The sequence below is a fragment of the Rattus norvegicus genome, chromosome 19, assembly GCF_021556685.1.
Source record: "Rattus norvegicus strain SHRSP/BbbUtx chromosome 19, alternate assembly SHRSP_T2T, whole genome shotgun sequence".
Lineage (NCBI taxonomy): Eukaryota > Metazoa > Chordata > Mammalia > Rodentia > Muridae > Rattus > Rattus norvegicus.
In genome coordinates this window covers 28,655,620-28,679,570 of record NC_141552.1, presented here as the reverse complement: position 1 = coordinate 28,679,570, position 23,951 = coordinate 28,655,620, and the positions used below count along the sequence as shown (strand labels likewise).

The following is a 23,951-nucleotide window of genomic DNA, read 5'->3' as shown; positions in this document are numbered from 1 at the left end:
ACCAATCTCTCGACACGCAGCAGGGAACACAAGAGAGATGGTGTGCGTGTGTTCTGGAAAGATCCAAGAAGGCCCTGGTGTCTCATCTCTGATTGGCCTTGAGGCTCTGTACGAGAAGGGATCTAAGGCTCAGGCAGTTTTGAACTGCCGCCTGCCTTGACATGTACCCCAGAATGCAAGTACTTCCCTTGAAAGTACTGGGAAACTGAGGTTTCTACACGAAAGGAGATTCCTGTATGCGTTAACTGACTGTTAGTCAAATTGATCAGAGATTAAAGTAGCCACACATGACAAAGAAAGTAAACTTCACAGAATTAAAGAAGTCCCCGAATAACGCATCCATGAGAGAAAACTGGGTCCAGAAACAAACACAGATCTCTGGCCGTTGATTTTTCTACAAGAGTGCTAGGAGCAATCCAATGGAGTAAGACGTGTCTTTCCAATAAGTGGTCTGGGATAGATGGATTAGCGTGTACAAGAGAATTAAGTTCACCTGATGTAGAACAGCTTTAGCTCATAAAAGAACTAAATAGAGAAAATATGCACGTGTGGTAAAATAATGAAAGTGTTAAGAGAGAATATAGGTGTAAATCCTAATGAGCATGGATTAGTCATTCGTTTTGTAGATAGACAATAAAAGCATAAGCGCGCACACACACACACACACACACACACACACACACACACTCTCACAGGGCGGGGTGGGGAGAGGGAGCCATATGAGAAATAGATAAATAGTATTGTGAAATTGAATTCTTTGTGCTTTAAGATGTTCCCACTGTATTGAAGAGGGATCCAAGGCGATCTTGCGGCGAGTAAAGCTCTTATCACACAAACAGGAGAGCCTGAGTTTGGGTTTCTGGAACCCTTAAGAAAAGCAGGGCAAGCAAACGTGGTGGCTGCCTATAATCCTAGCTCTAATAAGGCAGAAACATGATCCCTGGGGAAAACTGGCCAATTAGAATATCCTAAATCGGTGAGCTGTGCTTCAATAAGGGACCCTGCCCCAGTGATTAGAGTGGGAAGGGATTGAGAAAGACATCGAGCAGTCACTTTAGGCTTTCAAAGGCTCCCCACCCCCACCTCCAGTGAGCACAAAGCAAGCATGCAGACAAGCTCACACACTGAATGCACACAGATGTAAAACGAGGGGGAGAAATTAAAGCGATAGCCTAAAAGTTTTGAGGAAAAATGTTTGTATATAATATATCTGGTAAGGGTATAGTATCCAAAGGAGGTAAAAATAACTCCTAGAACTCCTTAAGAAAGACAAGTCAATCTGGAAGTTAGTAGCCAATGAGGAGGCTAGAAAGATGGCTCATTGTGTAAAGATGCTAACACCACACCAGAGAGCCCAGGTTCATCTCCAAGATCCACCCAGTGGACACAGAAGACTAATTCCCACAAGGTACCCTTTGACCTCCACACATACGCTGTATCATATAAGCTCCCATATATATATATATATATATATATATATATATATATATTATATATGTGTGTGTGTGTGTGTGTGTGTGTGCAAAAATAGACGGGAGACAGTCAGATGAATGTGATATAAAAATATTTGGAACTTGAAAGAAAGTGAAGATAGTCTTAGAAGGAAAAATGGTGAGAGTTGTTATAAGAACTGCATGTAAGGGATGATAAATGAGTCTGGGCCTGGTGGTGCGTGCCTTTTTAATCCCAGCACTCAGGAGTTAGAGACAGGTAGATCTCCAGGACAGCCAAGGCTGTGGAGAGGGAGAGGGAGAGGGAGAGGGAGAGGGAGAGGGAGAGGGAGAGGGAGAGAGAGAGAGAGAGAGAGAGAGAGAGAGAGAGAGAGAGAGTGAGTCTCAAAAGCCAAAACCAAAATAACCAAACCAAACCAAAGCAGACAGTAAATGGGGATTGGAGAGGTATAGCTCACTGGCGCTACAGCGCCATCCTGCTTGAGGCCTTGGGTTCGATCCTCACTGCAAACAGACAAACGAAAGCAAACAAACTGGATGATGGCTCCACAGATAAAAGGTTTCGCTGCTGAGTCTGACAACCTAAGTTAGGTTTCCCGGGACCGATGTGGTAGACAGATCTGACTCTGACATCCACACAGGTGCAGCAGCACACACGCACACGTGAGCACACAAGTGAGTAGGTGTAATTAGAGAGAGAGAGAGAGAGAGAGAGAGAGAGAGAGAGAGAGGCAAAGAACATTTTTCCAGGAGTAGAAACATGGTGTCATATTCTCTAGCTAGAAACGTGGACACACAGGAAAGAGTGAAGACTATTGGGAAGGAGACTTGGAAATCAGTAAACGAAACTCATTATCTTCACCTTAATCTAATCTGAGAGCTATAAAATGTGATGATTTGGTGAAAAGAAGTCTGGCAGTATTTTTTTTTTTTTGAGTTTACATATATGCGGGTGTAAATAAAATACACCACAGTTTGGAAAGGGCAGAATTGCCCTGCATTTTCTACAGTGCATGTGAAGTGGCATAGTTTTAATTCTGAGTTGTCACGTGTTAAATGTGTATACTGTCGCCCTCTGAGCAACTGCTGGCCGACGTTTCAAGACAGCATAGCTAAGGAGCTATTCCAGCAATGTAGGTATAACAAAGACCTGAGCTAGTAACAAGCAAGCGAGCGAGCGAGCAAGCTGCTCTGAGGATGCTCACACTCACTCCTTAGTACTTGATAGAAAAGACCAGACCGGAGATGGTTGTCAAAGTATGAGAGTTAAAAAACAGTTCTCACCATCTTTACTAAACTGTCATTTGTAAGGATACCTTCTCCTGCAACTTCAGGATCCCAAGTCCTTTCCAAAATAGACCAGTCACTGGCAGAAAAGAAGTCTTGAAAATGTCAAAAGATTGATATGTAACAGAGTATGTTTGCTGACTGTAACAGATTATATTAGAAATAAACACAGACTGGGCATAGTAGTGCACACATTTATTTCCAACGTTCAGGAAGCAGGCAGAAACCTGTGGATTCAAGGCTAAACTGGTCCACATAGCAAGTTCAAAGCCAGCTGAGTTACATACAGCTATCCTATCTCAATGAATGAGTTAATGAATGAATGAGTGAGTGAATGAATGAGTGAATGAATGAGTGAATGAATGAATGAATGAGTGAGTGAATGAATGAATGAGTGAATGAGTGAGTGAGTGAATGAATGAGTGAGTGAATGAATGAATGAGTGAGTGAATGAATGAGTGAGTGAGTGAATGAGTGAGTGAGTGAGTGAATGAATGAGTGAATGAATGAATGAGTGAGTGAATGAATGAATGAGTGAGTGAATGAGTGAGTGAATGAATGGTGAGTGAATGAATGAATGAGTGAGTGAATGAATGAATGAGTGAGTGAGTGAATGAATGAGTGAGTGAGTGAGTGAATGGATACCTAAGTCTGATACTTGAAAAATTCTCATATTTAGAAATTAAATCAATTTTGTATTTACACTAAGCATCAGGCAATTAAGAAATAAAATTAGGGGGGCTGGAGATATGGCTCAGAGGTTAAGAGCACCCGACTGCTCTTCCAGAGGTCATGAGTTCAATTCCCAGCAACCACATGGTGGCTCACAACCATCTGTAAAGAGATCCGATGCCCTCTTCTGGTGTATCTGAAGACAGCTACAGTGTACTTATATATAATAAATAAATAAATCTTAAAAAAAAAAAGAAATAAAATTAGCTAATCCTATCTGTAGTAACAGTAAATGATATTGATTACTTAGAAGCATGTTTAACCAAAACCGTGTCTGGTCACTATACTGACAGCAACAGAATAGAGCTGTGAGAAATTAGGACATGTGAGTGGATGTAGCATGTTTGTGAACTGGAAAACACAGTATTACTAGTATGACGATTCCTTCCAGATTACGTCTCAACAAAAATCCTATACACATGTCTGTGTGTGTGTGTGTGTGTGTGTGTGTGTAAGAGAGGGGACGGAGAGAGGAGAGGTGGAGAGGGAGAGGGAGGAGGGGGAGGGGGAGAACACTGAGGAATTACTTCTAAACTAATGTGGGGATGCAGAGGATCTAGAATATCTTCAAAAGAAACCACCACTTGAAGTCCTACTTGAAAATTACAAAAACTAAGACAAGCAGAGGAACTAGAATAGTTGGGGAATTTATGTAAGTTATTTAATGATGTTCAGATTCCTGTAGGGGGCCAATAGAAACAGAAGACAGACTGCACTGTCTCTGTAATGTAATTTATAAAAAAAAAATTGGTATTATACATAACCGTTCACTTGAAAGGCAGGATCGTGTAAGGATTAGAAGCAAAGGCTTTGTAAATAAGTTTATTTCCCCTTCTGTTGATTTATTGCTATTGAATTTATCCCTCCATGGCGTTCTTTGCATGTAAAGCAACTTAGGCTCTTAAGAGCTAAATGAATCACCGTGCGTCATGCGCCTGACACACAGTCAACATTTACTTATGACTTGCTGTTCTTATTCTTAGACTCTTTATTCTTACTTATTTTTAACTTTTAGTCTCTCCCCCACTTCCTTATTGCTTAGTTACACAGAATTGGCAGGCCTTGGAAGCAGTGCAGTCCCTTCCCTGAGACTACTGCTCCTACCCTTCTCTCTGTAGCTCTTGGGAAACAGGCTATCAGTCTTGCCTGACTATCCTCTGTTCCCTTTGTGGTTAGCTATGCTCAGACCACACTGATGCTTGAGCCTGTGAGGCAAGCACTCTCCCTGAGGTGTTAAGCTCCACTTCCCTTCACTTTGTAGCTTGGGCAGCCTTGCACTCGCTCCCCCTGCCTTAGTCTCTCAAGTCTGTAGGACCAAGCACCCAGGAGCACCTGCTTCTTTTGCAGGACTGGTCAGGCTACCACTTTCTCCTGTCCTGGCTGCTAAGTCAGGCTCACCTTTCCTTTTTCTCCCAGCATCCTCTATCTCCCCACATCACCCCACTGACACACAGAGCAAGTTGTCCCATGGTTCTCTCACTGCTTCTTTTGCCTTTATTATTGATGTTACTTTTTTTTTTTATTTTTGCTTTTGCTTTTTGTTTCTGGTTTTTGTTGTTGTTGTTGTTGTTTTGGTTTTTTGAGACAGGGTCTTGTAATGTATCCCCTGGCTGACCCTGAACTCACTATGTAGGCCAGGTTTGTTTCGAACTATAGATGTTTTATCGATTTGTCTACTTCTTCTGGGAGGAGAATGCAGGGATTAGAGGTGTGTGCCACCATGTTCTGCTAGACGTAGCTCTTTGAGATCAAATGTCCTATCGTGTGTGTGTGTGTGTGTGTGTGTGTGTGTGTGTGTGTTTATATCTCAGTCTCATACATGGCAACATTTAATTAATTCACCCTTGAGTACAGACAGGAAGCCAAAATGTTTCTATTATCCTTTTGTGTTTGGCGGTATTGTATTTAAATAGCGTCCATTTGTCTTTTTTTTTTTTTTTTTTTTTTTTTTTGTCAACTTTGATTTGCAGATGATTCTCCTTGGAATTATTCTGCTTCCAGTCCGTGCTTTACTGGTTGGATTAGTTTTGCTGCTGGCATGGCCCTTTGCTGTAATCTCAACAGTATGCTGCCCTAAAAAGCTGACCCATCCAATAAGCGATTGGAGGAGGTAAGTGATAATCATGTCCAGATATTACCCAACTCAATGTAACTGTCCCCAGTGACCAGTGGTTTTAGCATACTCCTCCTCAGATTTAACGCTTTATATTTGTTCCTTGCATGCAAATGGCCTTGATTTATGCAGACACTTGCACACTGGAGCACTTTGCTGATATTGAGCTCTACGTATAATTAATTAATGTTAAAGCATTTTGCTCTCTGAGCCTCTCTGGAAGAGTCCCTGTGGTGTGTTTGAACATGAAATGTTTCCAATAGCTTTGTGTATTAGAAGCTTTATTGGCAGCTGATGGGTTTTGGGGAGGAGGGACCGTATTTTGAGGGCTGTGCCCTAATCAAAGGATTAGCCTCTTGATGGATTCATAATGTGGTGGCGTTATTAGGAGGTGGTGAAAATCTGGAGGGGCCTAGCCTAGGTGGAGTAATTAGGTCAGTAGGAGTGTGTCCTGGAGAAGGAGGGGTTAGCCCCTTTGTGCGTTTCCTTTCTGTTTCCTGTGCACAGTGAAGTAGATGGGTAGCTATTGCCCTGTTCCCACAGCTTTGAAGTTCCGGCACTGCACCATGGTCCTCAGAACAAAATTGTTTGTTATAAGCCCAAACCCCTAAAGCCATGAGCTAAGACAAATCTTCCTTCCCTTCAGGTTGCTTGTACTGGGCCTTGTGACACACCGAGGCAGTGAGCCTAACATATCCTGTTATTTCTGGAACCTTATAGCTATAAAATAATTGCCTTCCTTTTCGTCTCTCACATTACTTGTTTCTACATTAGTTTTTGTTCCCCGAGGTAATGTATTAAGTGGACAGATTAGGCTATTTTTATTCATTATACTATGATTAACATTCACTTTTATTATCGCTTAAAACAGCATTTTTCCAATGCTAGTACTGAGGCAAGCAGAACTGCTTTTCTAAGACTTCTAGAATCATTTAATTGGGAAGGTTCTAGAGAACGGATTGAGCAAGAACAAATAAAATTGCTGGTAGTAGTTACTAATGTTCGGCAGGATCAAATTATTGCCATCTGTCCACAGTGTAGATAAACCTAATTTGCATTTCGTGGGTTCCAACAGGCTGCAAATCCACACATTTACTTTAGGATGTTGACGAGCTCCCAGAACTGGTGCATGGTGTTCATTCACTTGCTTTTTTTCCCCCTATGTATGGATGTGTTCTTTCTATGCAAATCTCCAATTCAGACATGTCTTCATGATTTATCAAGAGAGCTACTGTTCTACGCCCTTTATAGAAGCATGCAGTTTGCTCTCGGTTTCTGTTCCAGCGAACAAATGTGACTCTCAAAAACAAAGCTGTTTTGAAGTGGGAGAAGGGCTGGCAGTGCCCCCTGGAGAAAACTCGGTCCTTGCGAATTGTACTTCTTTGTTTTATAGGGTGCACACTATAAAGTAGCACTTCACGGGCTGCTTTCCACAATTCTTTCAGATTCTTTCTTTGGTTTTATAGTTACTGGCTCACCAAAAAAATCTGGGGGCGGGATAGCTGAAGAATCCAGAACAAAAAAAAAAAAAAAAAGAAAAAGAAAAATTAGAAATGTGTTCTTTTCGATCTTTTACTGCTTGTGTTGTAGAAAAGCTTTACTGCCCTTGGTGAAATCCATATCTGTTTCCTTGCATACACGTCATTTTGAAGTTATTATGTTATCCCAAGACGTTTAGCTATTCACATTTTAAAAACACGTGTGGGTGCATGCATGAATGTGCACGTGCATATGTGTACTGCGCCACAGCACATGGCTGTCGCTTAGAGGATGCTTGGGAGTGGAGTTTCAACTTTCCCCTTGTTTTGAGGCCCACTTTCTTGTTTCTCCCACTAGACAGCATACTCCATGCTAAGAGGCTCACTGCTCACCCCCATCCCTCCGAAGAGGTGCTCAGATCGCAGATGGGTACCATTGCGTCTGCCTTTTAAGTGTTTTCTGGAGCTCAAACTCAGACCTCCAGGCTCCCACAGCTCTTTCCCCCTGGAACTTTGAAAAAAAAATATTTAAATAGAAGCCACGGAGGGGTGTGGCTTCTTAAAATGTATTTATAAACAAGCTGCCGCCCCGTAGTTAAGAAATAAAGTATGGAAACATGGAGATGTACTTTGTGTTCCTAGAGCACACAGCACTCACCTCTGCACTAAAGGAGGAAGAAGTCGCCACCTCCCTGTGGCCCCTGGAAAGCACTCTGGCTTTCTGAGTCTCCCTCCTGTGAGGCCAGCACCACAGAACCTTCCTCGGTGGCTAGTTACTAGAAGCTTTTCCCTGGTTAAGAAAAATAGAACCTCGGTTTTAAAAAGTTCTTTTCAATACCTCATAGGTGCTATATATTTAGGAGTCTGTTCTAAATATAGAAAAAGGATAGTATCTCTACTGAACATTTTCATATCGTTTGTATTATATGAGTTATTAAGTCTGCAGGTCCGTGTATATAGCTTTTATGCAATTGTTAGAGAGCATTTGCTAAAAGATTTTGAGCATTCAAGGACACGACTGTTTCAAGGCTGGGTGTGGAGTCTTTTCTCCACAATTCCTGAGGGATGACTGCATACATTTTATTTTACTTTCCGTGAAGAGCTGTATTGTTTTTTTTGTTGTTTTTGTTTTTGTTCTTTTTTTTTTTTTTTTTTTTAGTAGAGATGTGAACAATTGTCTATTCATTCAGATCGGACACTGATGACAGCCCAAAGAAATGATCCCACCCAAGTCTGGCAGGGTGAACCAGTAAGTTTAGCTGGGGTGCTTACAGGAGGGTACACAAGGGGTTAACCTACACAAACACTTAAGGGGTTCTAGAGAACCAAAGAAAGGGTATAAACCCCACTTCTACCCCAGCTATTTCTTTTTGCTTATATATCTGGAGGGAAGGATCTATACGTGAGCCACTAGCGAGCCTGCCCCTTTCATGCAGGGCTTTGCTCTGGTGTCTTGTGGATGCTCTCACCTCTCTGCGAGGGGGGATTAATGGACCCAGTTTTGTGAGGGTCTGGTTGGGCTACTCACAACTGTTCTGATTTCAAGTCATGCCGTGTCTGCTCACTTTAGAACATATATTTGTCGTATACCGAGGTATCCATTCCGTGCTTAGGAATCTAAATATCTATGAGAATATTTTTGATGCTCTGTTATTTAAGCTTATCAGGTAAGGGAATGAACTTTATAAGTCCCATATATCCAACACAGTTCTTTGCACGGCGTGATAATAATCTTTTTTTAAACATTATTTCATGAGTATATGTGTGTATGCAGGTGCACATACACCATTGTACACGTTCAGAGGTTGTAGTTGTCTCTCTCTCTCTCTACTGTATCCATCCCAGATATTCAGTTCGCATCATTGAGCTCAGTGGCAAAGCATTTACTTACCAGCCGAACCACCTAGCCAGCACAGATAATTACTTTTAATGATAGGATATCTGGAAACCTTCTAAATTGCTTGCGTATCCAAGTTCAGCGGCTGTGCGTCGGTCTGTTTCCTTCTGGAGGTGCTTGGTGATATCTGATTTGTCTCTAAGAATTAGTCCACGAGACTTGTGAAGTGTTCGGGTAGACAGTAACATCTTCGTTACGTAAGAGGAATGTATTCCCAAGGATGACTGCTTTCTGAGGCCAGTACCGGTGTCAGTTGTCTCCCTGTGGGCTGTAGTTTGAAGATTCATTTTGATTGTTTCAAGCTTGCAGAATAATGGAGTCATTTATGATCCAAGTATCTCTGGACAAATCCTTACTCTGTCTCTGTTCTCTCATCTTCAAAATGAGGTTAAGGAGAGCTGGCCCAGGGGTTAAGAGTGCTTGCTGCCCTTGTAGAGGACTGGAGATCAGGCTCCATTACCAGCATCTGTAGGATGATGTCATACAGGTGAAGGCAGGTGTACGATAGAACGAGGCCTGTCATTGGACGAGAAGGAAGGATGGGCGGGAGAAAAGTTTTAGAGAAAGGGAAGAGGTGGGAGCAAAGGAGGGGAGGAGAGGGAGAAGCAGCCAGGAGAACATGGAGGCTGACGTTAAGATTCCTCTCTGCACGTTTACAGGTTGTTATGAATGTTCTTAAGGGATGGATGTGTACAGGGGTTTGTATGTCTAGGTGGGCAATAAAATCTTATCAATTAGACCAGAGGTTACTGTGTTGTGTGTTCTTTCATGTGGCGATTTAATTGAATTCAAGAGAGTATGTGGTTGTATGCGTGTGTCTGGCATGGTGGCAACCTGCCCTGAGAACTAGATGGGTAGAGAGATTGCTGCCAGGCTCAGAGAGAAGCCATTGGCAGTGTGATAGGGGATGGAGCAGAGCAGGTGAGAGGCTTTGCTGACTGAGAATTGAGATATCCAGCAGATGTCTCGGGGTAACTGCAGTGCCAGACCTAGTGCGGGATAAAAGACAGCCATTTTTATAATTTTACAGCAACAAACATCAGGTAGATGACAGCCACTCGTAGTAGCTCTAGTTCCAATACCCTCTTCTGGCCTCCTTGGTCACCCATATGCCTGTGGCAAACACAGTGATACAGAGAAATAAAATTAAATGTAAATGTAAATACTGAGGTTAAAACAATCGGCAAGATGGCACACTCACTGGTCAGGATCCTTGCTGCCAAGCCTAACAACCTGAGTTCAATCCTCCGGATCACATAGTAGAGGGAAAGACCTGACTCCTACAAGCTTTCCCCTGACTATGAAATGTACACTTTAGGATATGCACTCTTACAGACAAACATGTATATATAGATAGCATAAAGAGTAAGTTTTAAAATGAGGCTGATAATAATAATAGGAATGTTATAAGGATAGACTGAGACTTAAAAATATTAATATACATGGGACGCTTGGAACAGTCTGCCAATCCAGAGGAGTTCCCTGTTCAGCTCCTGTTCAAATTTGCTTTCTGTTGTCTTGATGATAAACACTGACCAGCACCAGTGTGGAGAAGAAAGGGTTTGTTTCACCTTAGAACTCCCAAATCCTAATCTTATTGATCGTGGAAGTCAGGCCGGGCGGGGAACTCAGGACAAGGCCTTGGAGTCAGGGGATCATGAGGGAGCACTGCTCACTGACACTGACTGGCTTGCTCCCTCGGTTCAGGTTTGGTTACCTTCTCACAGGCCAGGCTCAGCTGCCACAGGGCCTGGGCTGGGTCTCAACGCCAATTACTGATAAAGGAAGTAACCCACGGACGTCCACACCCATGGGCCATCCGATGAGGGCAGCTCCTCAGCTGAGGCTGCCTCCTTCCACGTGTGTCCAGTTGACAGCTGCCGATAGTTCTGACAGGCTCTTCCTCTCCCCTGTGAAGCTCTGATCTGTTTTGGTTCCCCTTCTGTGCTTTAGCATAAAGCGAAGCTAAGAAACGTCTTTTTCCATTGTTGCTTTCAAAGGAAGATCACTCAGCCCGCCTTGAAGTTCCTGGGTCGTGCCATGTTCTTCTCCATGGGGTTTAGGGTTACCGTGAAAGGAAAGGTGGCTAGCCCTCTGGAGGCGCCCATTTTTGTCGTTGCTCCTCACTCCACGTTCTTCGATGGAATTGCCTGTGTAGTAGCGGGGCTGCCCTCTCTGGTGTCACGGAATGAGAACGCCCAGACCCCTCTGGTTGGCAGTAAGTATCTGAACGGTAACAGCTCAAGTGTTATCATGGGCCTACATTAAGTGGAAAGAATCATATAGAGGCATTTTCTCTATGCTTATTACTTTCATTCCTGGGGGTTAAACTCATGGTCTTGTACATGCAGGGCAATGATCTAACACTGTTAACCCAGCCGGTTAAAAAAAATAAAACTTTAAAATATTTTAAACTTACTTCCTTTTCTTCAAATGAGTAGAGGAGGTCTTTTCCTTTCCCCTCGTCTTTAGCTTTTGGGCTCTCAGGAGACTTTCCCTTATCACCGTGCCGCGCCATCCTATCTTCGTGTTCCTATATGTGTCACGAGGAGAATCAGATTTTAAAACCACTTATTTTTTAAAAGCGAGTCTGGGGAAAAAAAAAACCCACCGGTCACATGCTACTTCCCGAACCTCTTTTTATGGTTTTGGGCTGATAAATGTGCCAAGCCTCCTCCCCCCCAGCTCTGCTTTCTAAATTATTGCGTCCCTATGGTTCCCTGAGGGACGTTTGTGTAAGTCTTTGAGAATTATGATGTGGAACAATGAGTGCTTCCTGCCATAAAAAATAATGAAGCGACTGAAATGTTTTTCCTGCCAGACATTTCCATGTCTCCCGGTGGAATCAGTCTCCAAGTAACTGCTCCGGGTTGTCCCAAGGTTACAGCTCACACCAAGCGCCGAGAGAACGGGCGCGAGGTTGCCTGCTGGTGTCCCCGAGAAAGACTAGGAATCCTTGGAGCTCCGTCAATGAGCGAAGACACTTTTCTCCAGTGGGCAACTTACTGGGCTGTGTGCAACGTGGCTTTTCCCCGCCAAACATTTCCATTGCAGAGTACCGGAAGACGGCTTTTCATGCGATAGGAGGTGACCTATTCAGAAGGATTTTAGTAAAATCAGTCATGATTGCCCTCCACATGTACATGATCTGAAACCAAACAAGACTGATTTTGAAGCTTCGATGGACAGCTGAGCATCCGTTAAGGGAGAAGACGTTTGCTCCGACCCCCTCCACACCCCCTGCCCTCCCCCCATTCTTTCCACTAACTTCTGTAGAATCCATGTAGGGATACCCAGCTCTGCGTTTGAAATCAGAAGCTAACTAGAAAACACCGAATCTGGGGTTTTAAAAGGCTTCTTCTTTTAGATTCGCTAGCATTTTCATTCGCTTGTAAAACATCATTTCAGTTTATCCAGTGTGAATGCCTTGGTAGCTTTAACAACAATGACTTGGGTATGGCCTTTTGTCTTCCAGGACTGTTACGGGCTTTGCAGCCGGTTTTGGTATCCCGTGTTGATCCGGATTCCCGAAAAAACACGATCAACGAAATAAAAAAGCGAGCAACGTCAGGCGGGGAGTGGCCCCAGGTAAGGCGCGGTGGCTGGTCACTCGTGTATACTGAGAGCTTGTGCTTGTCCGTAGGTGTTCTCATTTGGGTCCGCAGAGAGCGAGCTCTCCATGCCACGTGTCTGCAGCCTGACAGATGCAGAATAAAGCCAGTTAGTGTGCAGAAGGCTCTGTTCCCACATGTTCTGATACTTTCGTTTGTCAGATATTGTCTTTGGGTAATAAAAAAATGGCTCTCTAATGCCGACTTTTAACTCCTATTAAATGCAACGAATATTTTACATAATTTAACTCACTTGACGGAAAATATTCTAAGCGTACCATTTTTTCTGAATCATATTTAAATAGTTTTCCATTCAAGGGCGTATCAAAATAGCCTATAAAACCGTGTTATACTAAGCCGTCTCCTGGCTCCCTTCCCCGGGGAGCCCTTTTAGGGTTAAAAGAGGGTATGGCATACCACATAACACAGGGTTGAGTCCAGAAAACACCCTCTATTTCTCCTCTCATGGAAACAGGATCACTAGCATGGTAGCATCCATATGCTCAAGCACACGCACCCTTGAGAAACCGAGGCCTGTAAGAACCCTTACAAAAATGACTGAGGTGACATCTGCAAAAGTTAGATTTTCCTCTTTGGATCCAAGAAGTATGTCTAGAATTAGTAGGCAAGAAGACAGCAGAGAGGCAGATTTCAGATCGTTTTTCTCATTTTGCAGATCTTTTTCTCTGACCAGGGGTAAAGTGGTCTGGTTTGGGATCCTCAAGGCCTGACTGACAGCCACTCAGAGGGAGGAGACTATGGAACAATTCAAACCTTGGAGCTGCTAGGCTACTTTTAAATTCTCCTTCCTCCCTGAGATTTCTCTGACTCACCTTGTTAGCCGTCCTCCTTAGTAAGCTATTTGTGGATTCATACCAAGTAAAATAGTTGGCTATTGTGTTGGGTTGTCACAGCAAACCCATCTTATCAATTAGTGGATGGAATTATGCCCTTAACTCCTGTTTCAGTTTGAGCCAATGTTTTCCCTCTCTCCTTATGACAGATCATTTATTTACTAACTGCTTTGAGTACAGGGATTTGATTTGATTTTCTATCCTTATCACTCAACTCTTGACTAAATTTTAAACGCTTCAGAAAACCAAGTGTACGTCTTAATTAATGGAGATACTCCCAGTGTTTGTATGTCTTTCTCAGAGAAAAGGTCAAGGAGGACATTAACAGCTAAAATGTTACCTCAGAAAAAATAGAGCAAGCCGTGAAGTGTTTCCCACATGATAACTGAGGCAACTTAAAGATTCCCTTCTCTGCTCTCCAGGCATCCCTGTACTATATGTCAGGAATAAATAGCATTTAATGAGGAAACTCTAACAAGATTTATTTTGATTGAGGATATTACCTTGCTTTATGTCTTCTTTTAAACTTATTCAGATCATTAATAAAAGCATCGAGGAATGTAAAAGAAACATGTAATTCTGTAAATTAAGAATATTATTTATTCAAAGCCTTTATCTTTTTCTAATTATCATACTGATCAAACTGCACCTTAAAAAAAAAACTAACACTTCTTTTAAAGGAGTGTATGGAATAGTTCGAGTCCAGCTTTTATTAGAGTCAAGAGTCAGCCTTCTGTTTCGTTTTATTTTTTGAAGCATTAAGCAGTATTGAAGTCATAGGAGAATAATGAGGTAATCTATTAATTAGACTGAAATATTAAATTTATTCCTTTTCTCCCAAGATACTAGTTTTCCCAGAAGGTACTTGTACTAATCGGTCCTGTTTGATTACTTTTAAACCAGGTGAGAAAAATTAAATTATGTATTGTAACAATATAGTGTGGGAGATATCTCAAATGACTCCTTTGTAAAGCACAATTCATTTGCTCCCGGCATGTCTTTTCTGATAAAATCTTTCCGATGCTGTGATTCCACAGAACTTATGCCTGTTCACTCCTCTGCTCTCTTTTTTGATATAGCCTTTCCATTTTAGGGGAGTGTGTATGCCTGTGTATGCGTGTGTGCGTGTGTGTGTGTGTGTGTATACGCACGCGCGTGCACACACACACGTGTATGCATATATCTGTCTGCATTAGTCTGCCTGTGTATATCTATGTTGTGTTTGTGTGTCTGTGTTCATCTGCCTTTGTGAATCTGTGTGTGTGTCTGTATATGTGTGTCTGTGTGTGTATATGCTCAGAGGTCACTGACATCTTTCTTTTTCCTCCAAGAAACCTCATAGATATCTGGGGTCTTCTATGAAGAAGTAGACAGCCTACCAAAGTTTACTACTGCTGCTGCTACTACTACTACTACCACCACCACCACCACCACCACCACCACCTCCTCCCCCTCCTCCCCTTCCTCCTCCTCCTCTTTCCCCTCCTCCCCCTATTCTTTCCCATCCCCCTCCTCCTCTTCCTCCTCCTCCTCTTTCCCCTCCTCCCTCCTCTTCCTCCTCCCCCTATTCTTTCCCATTCCCTTCTTCCCCTTCCTTCTCTCCCTCCTCCTTCCCCCCTCCCCCTCCCCCTCTCCCTCCTCCCTTCCTCCCTCCTCCCTCCTCCCTCTTCCCCTTCCTTCACCTCCCTCCTCCTTCCTCCCTCCTCCTCCCCCTCCTCCCTCTCTCCCCCTCCTCCTTCCTCCCTCTCTTCCCCCTCCTCCTTCCTCTCTCCTCCCTCCCCTTCTTCCTCCTCCCCTCCTCCTTCCCCTCCCCTCCCCCTCCTCTTTCTTCTATTTTGATGCTAGGAAGGCAGCCATGAGTGTGCCTTTCATTTTAACCTGTAACTTGAGGCTCTTTGTGTTAGCTGCTAGTGTGCTTTGCCCAAAGGTGTGGCTCACTTCAGGCCAGTGTGACAGCTTTACTTCAGGCCTTTTAGTTCCTATTACCTGTTTGCCTTGACTTGCGTCGTTACTTTTAAAAAATTATTGGCTAGCATGGATTTAGGAAATAAAAACCACCCCCCTAATAAAAATAAATGGTGAAATTATACGTATGCTAAAGAATTGTTTTGAAACAAATCCCGTTAATTTTTTTTTATCAAACAGCAAGTAAATGCGTGCTTAGGCACAGCATTTAATGTTTGCTTCGGTCTTACTTTGCATAACTCCTGAGTAATAACTTACTTGTAATAACGTGTAAATGCTTCAGCGTGGTCTCTCTTTTGTCTGCTCTCAAACAATCAGTGTGTTTATGCTATTTGATTATTATATACCTCTTGTTCGTATACAAACCATGTTGTACAATTTCGATGTGGTTTTAGGAGCCTTTATCCCGGGAGTTCCAGTGCAGCCCGTCCTCCTCAGATATCCCAACAAGCTGGTAAGGCAAGGGATTCTGTATTCCTAATGGCTCATTTTTCAGGACCCTTTTAAATATCTCACTGATGAAAGGCTAAATGGGGGGAACCAATTGGGCAGATTAATGCCACCTGTCGCTGGCATTTTAAAAGGTGACAGCAGTACTAAAGACTGTTCTGCATACCTCAGCTTCACGAAGGCATTAAGCAGCACCTATTCTGCTGTCTCTGTGATGGACAGGGGAGCCTCAGACTTAGGCTCTGATTTGACCGGACATTAGAAATGTATGATTCTTGTGGAGATGACAAGGAAACCTTTCCAGATACAGAGGTAACTGGTGGTAGAAAGGCCGGAAGCAGAGTCTAAACTTGGGGGAGGCAGTAAGTACTGGTGGTGTACTTACCGGCAGTGTGAGCATTGGCAGTTGGTGTAGTTAATTGAGAAATGGTTGTAGAGAACCCCACATCTTCTCTAGAGTCCAAGGCTGCCCCAGGAAGTCTTATTCATTGGCTGGCCACACTGTTACCCTCTACACATGCTGCCCTTCTCAACACTGGGCTTCCTCCCGGAGGGCCTTACCAGAGGGTTCTAAAAGGGAGCGTGTGACCGTTACTCATACTAGGACAGATTCATAGCTCTAAGCCTGTTCGGTTTTCTATCTAATGACTGGCTTCTCAGTTAAAAAAAAAAAAAGGAATTAAAATCTATCAAACTTTTACTCAGGCCCCTTCTATTTAAATCTTCCTGTACTAAAATTTTTTTATTGTGTACTGATTTGCTTTTTCCTTCCAAATATTCATTTTTGGTAATTGGTAAATTGTATAGATCACGTGCACACTACTTTTCCAGATATGCTTGTTGGGGAAAAAAAATAACTGAACATGTACAATATTTTCAGTTCAGAACCAGTTGTTACATAAAAATATATGGGGTGGGAAATGATCTCTGGGCAGCTATATACTCTCTGTAATTAATAAGTTTTGTATTAATTCATGTTATTTAATAATTACAAGCTTATTTCAGTCTTTAATGTGTTGCTTTTTACTCTAGAAAAAGTCTACATGAGTCCTAATATTAGACAAAGATTATTTTTATTTGGTTGTTATTTGAATATTTTGTTTGTTGTTTGTGTTTTGAGACAAGGTCTCGTAGAGCTTCCCCTGGCCTTGAACTCATGGTATAGCTGTAACTGGCCTTGAACCCCTGATCTCTTGCCTCCATTCTCTTCAGCTGGGATTACAGGCATCCCTACCAGTCTAGACTAACAGTTTGACTGCTTCTCTTTTAGGATACTGTAACCTGGACCTGGCAAGGATATACTTTGTAAGTCACTTACCCAGTTTAACCCTTCATGCAGACTATCTTAATGAAGAAATATAATTTATTCCTTCTTCAAAAACAAAGTCTGATTTGTATGAAAACCATACATTTCCAATCAGTCTTGCATCTTTTAACCATGTGTCTGGGGACAGTATCACCTTCTTGCCCACTAAACAGCCAGTGAGATTAATGTCTGTTAAACACCATTTTCAGAATACGGGTTATTGTCAGTTTAGAAGGAACATTCCAGGGCCCTGGTTCGCATCATGCTTAGCTTGGATCTTGGGGTCTCATATTCATAGCTTTAGCACTGTGGTCTCTCTCCTCAGACAGGAGGCTGGGTTAAACAGGCTCAGGTCACTTGAGTTTCGGGACCTGAAACTGCTGTGGCATGTCTGTTTGTGTGAAGGAAATGGCTACCCAGGACTACCCCATAGATCTCGAAAGCACAGGGATCAGCAGTTTCTAGAGCTCTTAGAGAGGTGAGGGCTGTTTTCACCATTGAGCAAGCCGAAGTGAAAGAGGCCTTTCTCAAGAATGGATCATGTAGAATGCAGCTTTCTTCCAAGTGCTTTTGCTTGGCTCCCACTAAGAAAGTTTGAGCCTCCTTAAATTTCAGTGAGAGCCATGTGCAGATGGGGATTTGAAAGTCTTCCCGGCTTTTGACAGTGTCAGCATAGCTCAAAGAACAATGAAGGTATTTTGGAGCATGCCATCAAAACACTCCAGCATACCCTGGCTTCTCTACATAGCGTTTACATAATCTCTTGAGCTTCGGAAGGTCTGGGAGAAAAGGTAGAATGTATTCCTGCTTCTGTGTATGCACACAGAAATTTCTCTGAGATAAATTTGAATTAAGAAGGGTAGCTCAAGGGACATTTAAGTAGAAGTTATCATAGAGAACACATATGCTCCTTTGGAGCTTCAGTCTTTGGTTCCTGTCGGTGACGTTAGGCAGATAATGCCGGAGACAAAGAACAGTAGGAGACGTGGGCAATGTGTTATGTTCAAGTTTTAAAGGAATCATTTGACTCCTCAGACTAGCTGCCTGTTCATGCTGGTACTAACATTGGATTCCGAGCTTTTAACTTTTGTGCAGCAAAAAAATGTAGAGAGGCAAGGGCGCTCCCAAGCTAGGTGTCATGCAGACAGCGTGGGTTCGAGCTTGCCGATCTGTATGTCTTCATTATACAGCAGTCTGGGTGGTTGTGAAGGTCAAATAGAAGAAAGCGTTCTGGAGGCCTAGTTAGGGGGAGAGCACAGAGGAGGTTAAGAATACAGCCTTCTCCAGGGAGTGTGTGATAAAGGGAAAAACGAAGTTGGAAAGTAAATTTCGGAGACGAAAAATGTGTCGTGTCAAAAATACCTCACGACTCAGAGACACACGATCTTTCAAAAGCACAAAATTGGTTCTGTGCAAATGCACACGGCTCTTGTCTATGGCAAAGCCTATTTCCACCTGTCTTCTGGCCTGCTGAGTGCTTCTGCCAGCGCTGTTCCTATTACCCTCCAATCTGTATTCTCAGTTACTGTTTTACCAAAGCAGAAATAGTTCACCAGGGCAGATACTCCGAGGGAGAAGGGACATGGGGGAGGAAGCTTAGAGAAGGGACAGAGCTAGGGAAGGTGGTTTTCTAAGAAGGTTCTCTGTAGTGTGAACAGGGCATGCTTAGTGAGTTGTTGTAGCCAACGTTCATATATTCATACATATATATATGGATATATACATATATATGGAGATATATGTGCATATATATTGAGATATATATACATATGTATGGATGGAGATATATATGTGTACATATATATGGATATATATGGAGATATATACACATATATATATGGATATATATATGGAGATATATATGGAGATATATATACACATACATATGGAGATATATACACATACATATATATATGTAGATATATACATATATATGGAGATATATATACATATATATGGAGATATATACACATATATATATGGAGATATATATATATATGGAGATATATATATATGGAGATATATATACATATATGGAGATATATATACATATATGGAGATATATACATATATATTTGAGATATATATATTTGGAGATTATATATATTTTGAAATATATGTATATATATACATTTGGAAATATATATGCAGATATATATATCTGGAAATATATATTTGGAAATATATATTTGGAAATATACATATATATATTTACCTCAAAATACGTGATCCCAAGGCCCTATGTAAATGGTTGAAAATAGTTCACTTGGGCTGGAGAGATGGTTTGGTGGTTATGATCACTGGCTATTCTTGCAGAAGGACCCAAGTATCCACAGGACACCTCACGATCAGCTGCAGCTCTGGTTTCAGGGCATTTGATGACATCTTCTGGTCTCTGTGGATGCTGCACACACATGTTGCATTCTGGGCCTGTTACTCCCCTTCCTCTTCTCTCCTTCCCACGACTCCATTATCCTGTCCTTCTCCCTGCAAGCCCCCTTTCCTGCATTCCTGTCCTTTTGCTTGTTTTGTGACTCTGGATTTACCCAGAGCTGTCTGTGTGACCTCGGCTTATGCACCGGAGCCTGGTGGCCTCGCCAGTGGGTACACAGCTGAAGGCACCCAGTGCCCCTTCCGTCCATGTGGAGCCAGTGTTCCTTGGTGAAATCCCTAACTGAGGAATTCTCAGTTCGGATAACTTTGACAGATAAGTCGTTCTTTAGTTTCTTGATAGCACACACACACACACACACACACACACACACACACACACACAGAGAGAGATGAAAGTGTGACAGGTTGCTTCCTTAGACATGTGGTCTAATGCACTGTCTGTTCTGAGTTCTGTCAGTTGTTGGAAGAGGCTAAACTGAGAATCCTCCAGAAATCTGGCTTACAGTCTAAATTCATCCTGGAAAGCTGTGAGGCAAGACACCCGTCTTACAAACTGTCTTTGATGGGTTGGTCACCCACTTACAGGAGCTGTTCGTCCAGACTGACAGGGAAATTTGTAAGTTTTCAGGATATTTTTTCCATAGTTTGAGCTTCCTTGCTGAGATGGCTTTGGTAAAGTTTGTGATCCTTAGGAAAATCCCACTGACTTTTTAAAAGTTGTTACCTAAGAATTTAGAAATACGGTGTCCTACTTAGGAGTGTTCCTGTAAACACATTCGTGTATCTTTAAATTTTTATTTTAGATGTATTTATTTTCTTTTATGTGTATGGATGTTTTCCCCACCTGTATGTCTGTGCACTCTATGCACTAATGCCCAGGGAGTACTGGAACTAGAATTACAGACAGGAACGAGCTTTCATATGGCTGCTGGGTTTTCATATGGGTTCTCTGGAAGAGCAACCAGTGCTCTTAACCTCCGAGTCCTGCCTCACGTGCATATCTGTGTTTCTTAAAGGAGACTCTGTCTACTTTCCAAAGAGACTTAGGCCTGAGAGTGTGTGCTATCAAAGAAACTATGAATTTGAGGTTTGATCTGTTTGGGTTTTAGCTCACACTCACTCACACAATGTAGTGATCACATTTGGTAATTTGGTTGTTCAATAACAAGAGTGGTTGTCTAACCCTGAGAGGAGTCATGGCTTGAATGTAGCATAATTAAAAGCAACATGTGGACGTGTGCACGTGTGTGTGTGTGTGTGTGTGTGTGTGTGTGTGTGTGCTTGCGCGCACGTGTGCATTCATGTGTGAAGAACAGATTATACTTGTATGGATGCGCAAGAAAGACTAGGCTTCTCTCTTCTCTTTTTCAGCATCCAGCTGTGTGTGCTCACATTCTGTCAACTGTTCACAAAGGTGGAAGTTGAGGTAAGCTGTTCAAATGCTGCCTTGGGGGCTTAAGATGCAGCCTCTGCCCAGACTTCAAATCCTAACTTAGAGGCACCTTTCGAATTACCCCTAGTCTGATAGATTCGGTTTCTGAGCCCCTGCTGTGAGATTTAGCTCCTGGAATCAAGCCATCAAGCACATGTAACTTCTGAGACCTTCCAACATGCTAATCACTCGGGTGGGTGAAATGTGCCTCCTTTCTTCCCACCCTGTGCATTTTCATGCTACCCCGTGGTGCAGCCAGCCTCCTCAAAGGCAGATTGTATGAAAGTTGAGAGGTAAGACTTGAGATGTGGACAGGAGAACCCAGTTTTGGATGCTTTCCCTTACAGTGTGCTTTCATGCCTGGGAACCCCTAGGGAGTTTTGTGCAGCCCGGGTCCTGTTCACAGGACAGTCTGAGTTTCAGGAGCAGATGGAGAATGAGAAAATGACTAGAACCTTTTCAAAATTTGGACACAAATTTGAAGACCCCAAGAGTTGGTTCCACATAGCAAGTGAGACCCTCAGGTCTTTATTGAAGGCTACGGTATTGGCATCTGAGACTCTAGCCTGGGCGCTCCAATGGCATCTGTGGGTTAGGCAATGGAAGTGGGGGCTGGAGAGATGGCACAGAGGTTAAGAGCACCGGCTGCTCTTCCGGAGGATCGGGGTATGATTCCCAGCACCCACATGGCGTTCGCTGCCCTCTTCTGACCTCTGCAAACACTGTACTTGTAGTGCTAGCATAAACGCAGGCAGAAACACTCCTACACATAAAATAAAAATAAATAAAATTTTTTAAAAAAGAAAGGAAACCTTATCCTTTTGTGTGTACTGCGGAATTCTGAGTGAGGGCTTGTGTTCTAAGTGGCAGGACTATGGCATTTAAAATACTATTTTTCCTTGCTGGATAACTTAATCGTTGACTACTTATAGGTAAGTAGCAATCCCGAGTGAGTTAGAGGTCAGAATGAGTTTAAACTTCAGTGAGTTCTGTGGAGATTTGCATGCTGTCTGCGTACTTTGAAGATACCTTCTTGTGGGTGTCACTGTTTACCTCTACACTTTGAAAACATCTGTCAGCATAGTCAGAAAATGGGGCAGAGCATTGACTCTTGGGATAATCCTAGTTGTTCCTAGTTGTTCCTGTGGAGGCAAAGAGCTAATCTGTGTGCCACAGCGTTAAGCAAGCACGAAGGCAAATGCAGTGAACTGGGGGTCTTCTCAGAGCCTGTGAATGGTTAGAGCACAAAGCTCTGCACAGGGGACAGTTGGGGCGAATTCACACTATTGTCCCTGCAGGCCCCCAGCACTGACCGCTCTTCTTTAGTAACTTCTTATGTGGTCTGGCTCTCGTTGCTTTTTCTAAAAGAGAAACCAACCAACCTATACTTAAAACAACCTTGTTATCATGTCCGAAGACTTGAAAGCTATAACACACACACACACACACACACACACACACACACACACACCACACCACACTATACATACACAGCACACACTCACACACCACACCACACTATACATACACAGCACACACATACACCATACACATGCAACACACTATGCATATATGTACAGCACACACACATACTATACACACACACATATGCACACCCCACACCACACTATACATACACAGCATACACATACATCATACACCTGCCACACACTGTAGATATATGTACAACACACACACATACTATGCACACACACCACACATACACCTATACCTACCACACACACACCACATACACACACTACACACACACACCATGCACTATACACATATATAACATATACTACATTCATACACATCACACACACTATATACACAGACACACACTATACACACACACACATTCTACATATAGACACAGAGACCACACACACACCACACACTATTTACACATACACACACCATACACATATTGCACATACACGCCACATACCATACACACACACCACATACACAATATACACACACACCACACACACATCACACACATACAATACACAGCATATATACATATATACACCATTCATACACATACCACACACATACAATATACACACACCACATACACACACTACATACTATACACACACCACACACTATTACACATACACACACCATACACATATCACACACACACACCACACACATCACACACATACAATACACATCATATGTACATACACACACCATCCATACACATACCACACACATACAACACACACACACACACACACACACACACCCCAACACCAACACCACACACATACCTCACCATCGGTTACCCTTTTCTCTAAACCAACCATTCTCTAGTGAAGAGCCAGCTGCAGATGTGGAGTGCACACAGCCTGCCTTGCACATGTGTCAGTGATGAAACTGAGTTACGTCAGGGTCCATAAGTTCCTCTTCTTGTCTGACTGCTCTTGCCACATTTCCTTTCTGTGTCAGAAAAAAAAAAAGCAAAAGGGAAATTACAGTATATGCATTCTCCTTCTGGCAAAGGAAAGAATGTGTTCTTTGTCCCACAACTTCACAGAGCGACGTTCAGCCTTGTTGAACAGAGTTGAATCAGGGAGCTGAGCTGATCTATTTGGGTTGTGGTGCAGAACTGGAATTTATCGACTTTTAAGTTCAGCATTCCTATTTCTGTTCTATTTATTTTGGACTTACAGTTCTTTCTCCCATGGAGTTTCCTGACTGCTTTACTCACTTTTTTTTTTTTAATGGTACCAGGAATATCGTGCAGGGTTTGACACAAGCTAGACAAGGGTTCTATCACTCAATTTCATATATCACCAGCATTTTTTAATCCCATTTTAACAAAGAATATTGCCAAGCTGCCCAGATGGGCCTCAAACTTGCAACTCTCCTGCCTCGATGTCTCAGTAGGTAAGATTCAAGATGTATAACCACCATGCCTGGGTCTAATAGCTTCACGACGTTTTAATATTTTAGTTCTCCACTGT

General features: G+C 42.6%; 1 protein-coding gene across 1 annotated transcript in view; it reads left to right on the top strand.

Annotated features, from left to right (window-relative positions):
* The window catches only part of Lpcat2 (lysophosphatidylcholine acyltransferase 2), a 62,872-nt gene that overhangs the window by 2,593 nt on the left and 36,328 nt on the right, over positions 1-23,951 (top strand). The window contains 7 exon segments of the mRNA NM_001271344.1: positions 5,441-5,580; positions 10,959-11,176; positions 12,434-12,546; positions 14,266-14,326; positions 15,784-15,842; positions 17,109-17,143; positions 20,910-20,964. Of these exon segments, the coding sequence (NP_001258273.1) occupies positions 5,441-5,580; positions 10,959-11,176; positions 12,434-12,546; positions 14,266-14,326; positions 15,784-15,842; positions 17,109-17,143; positions 20,910-20,964 (681 nt within the window).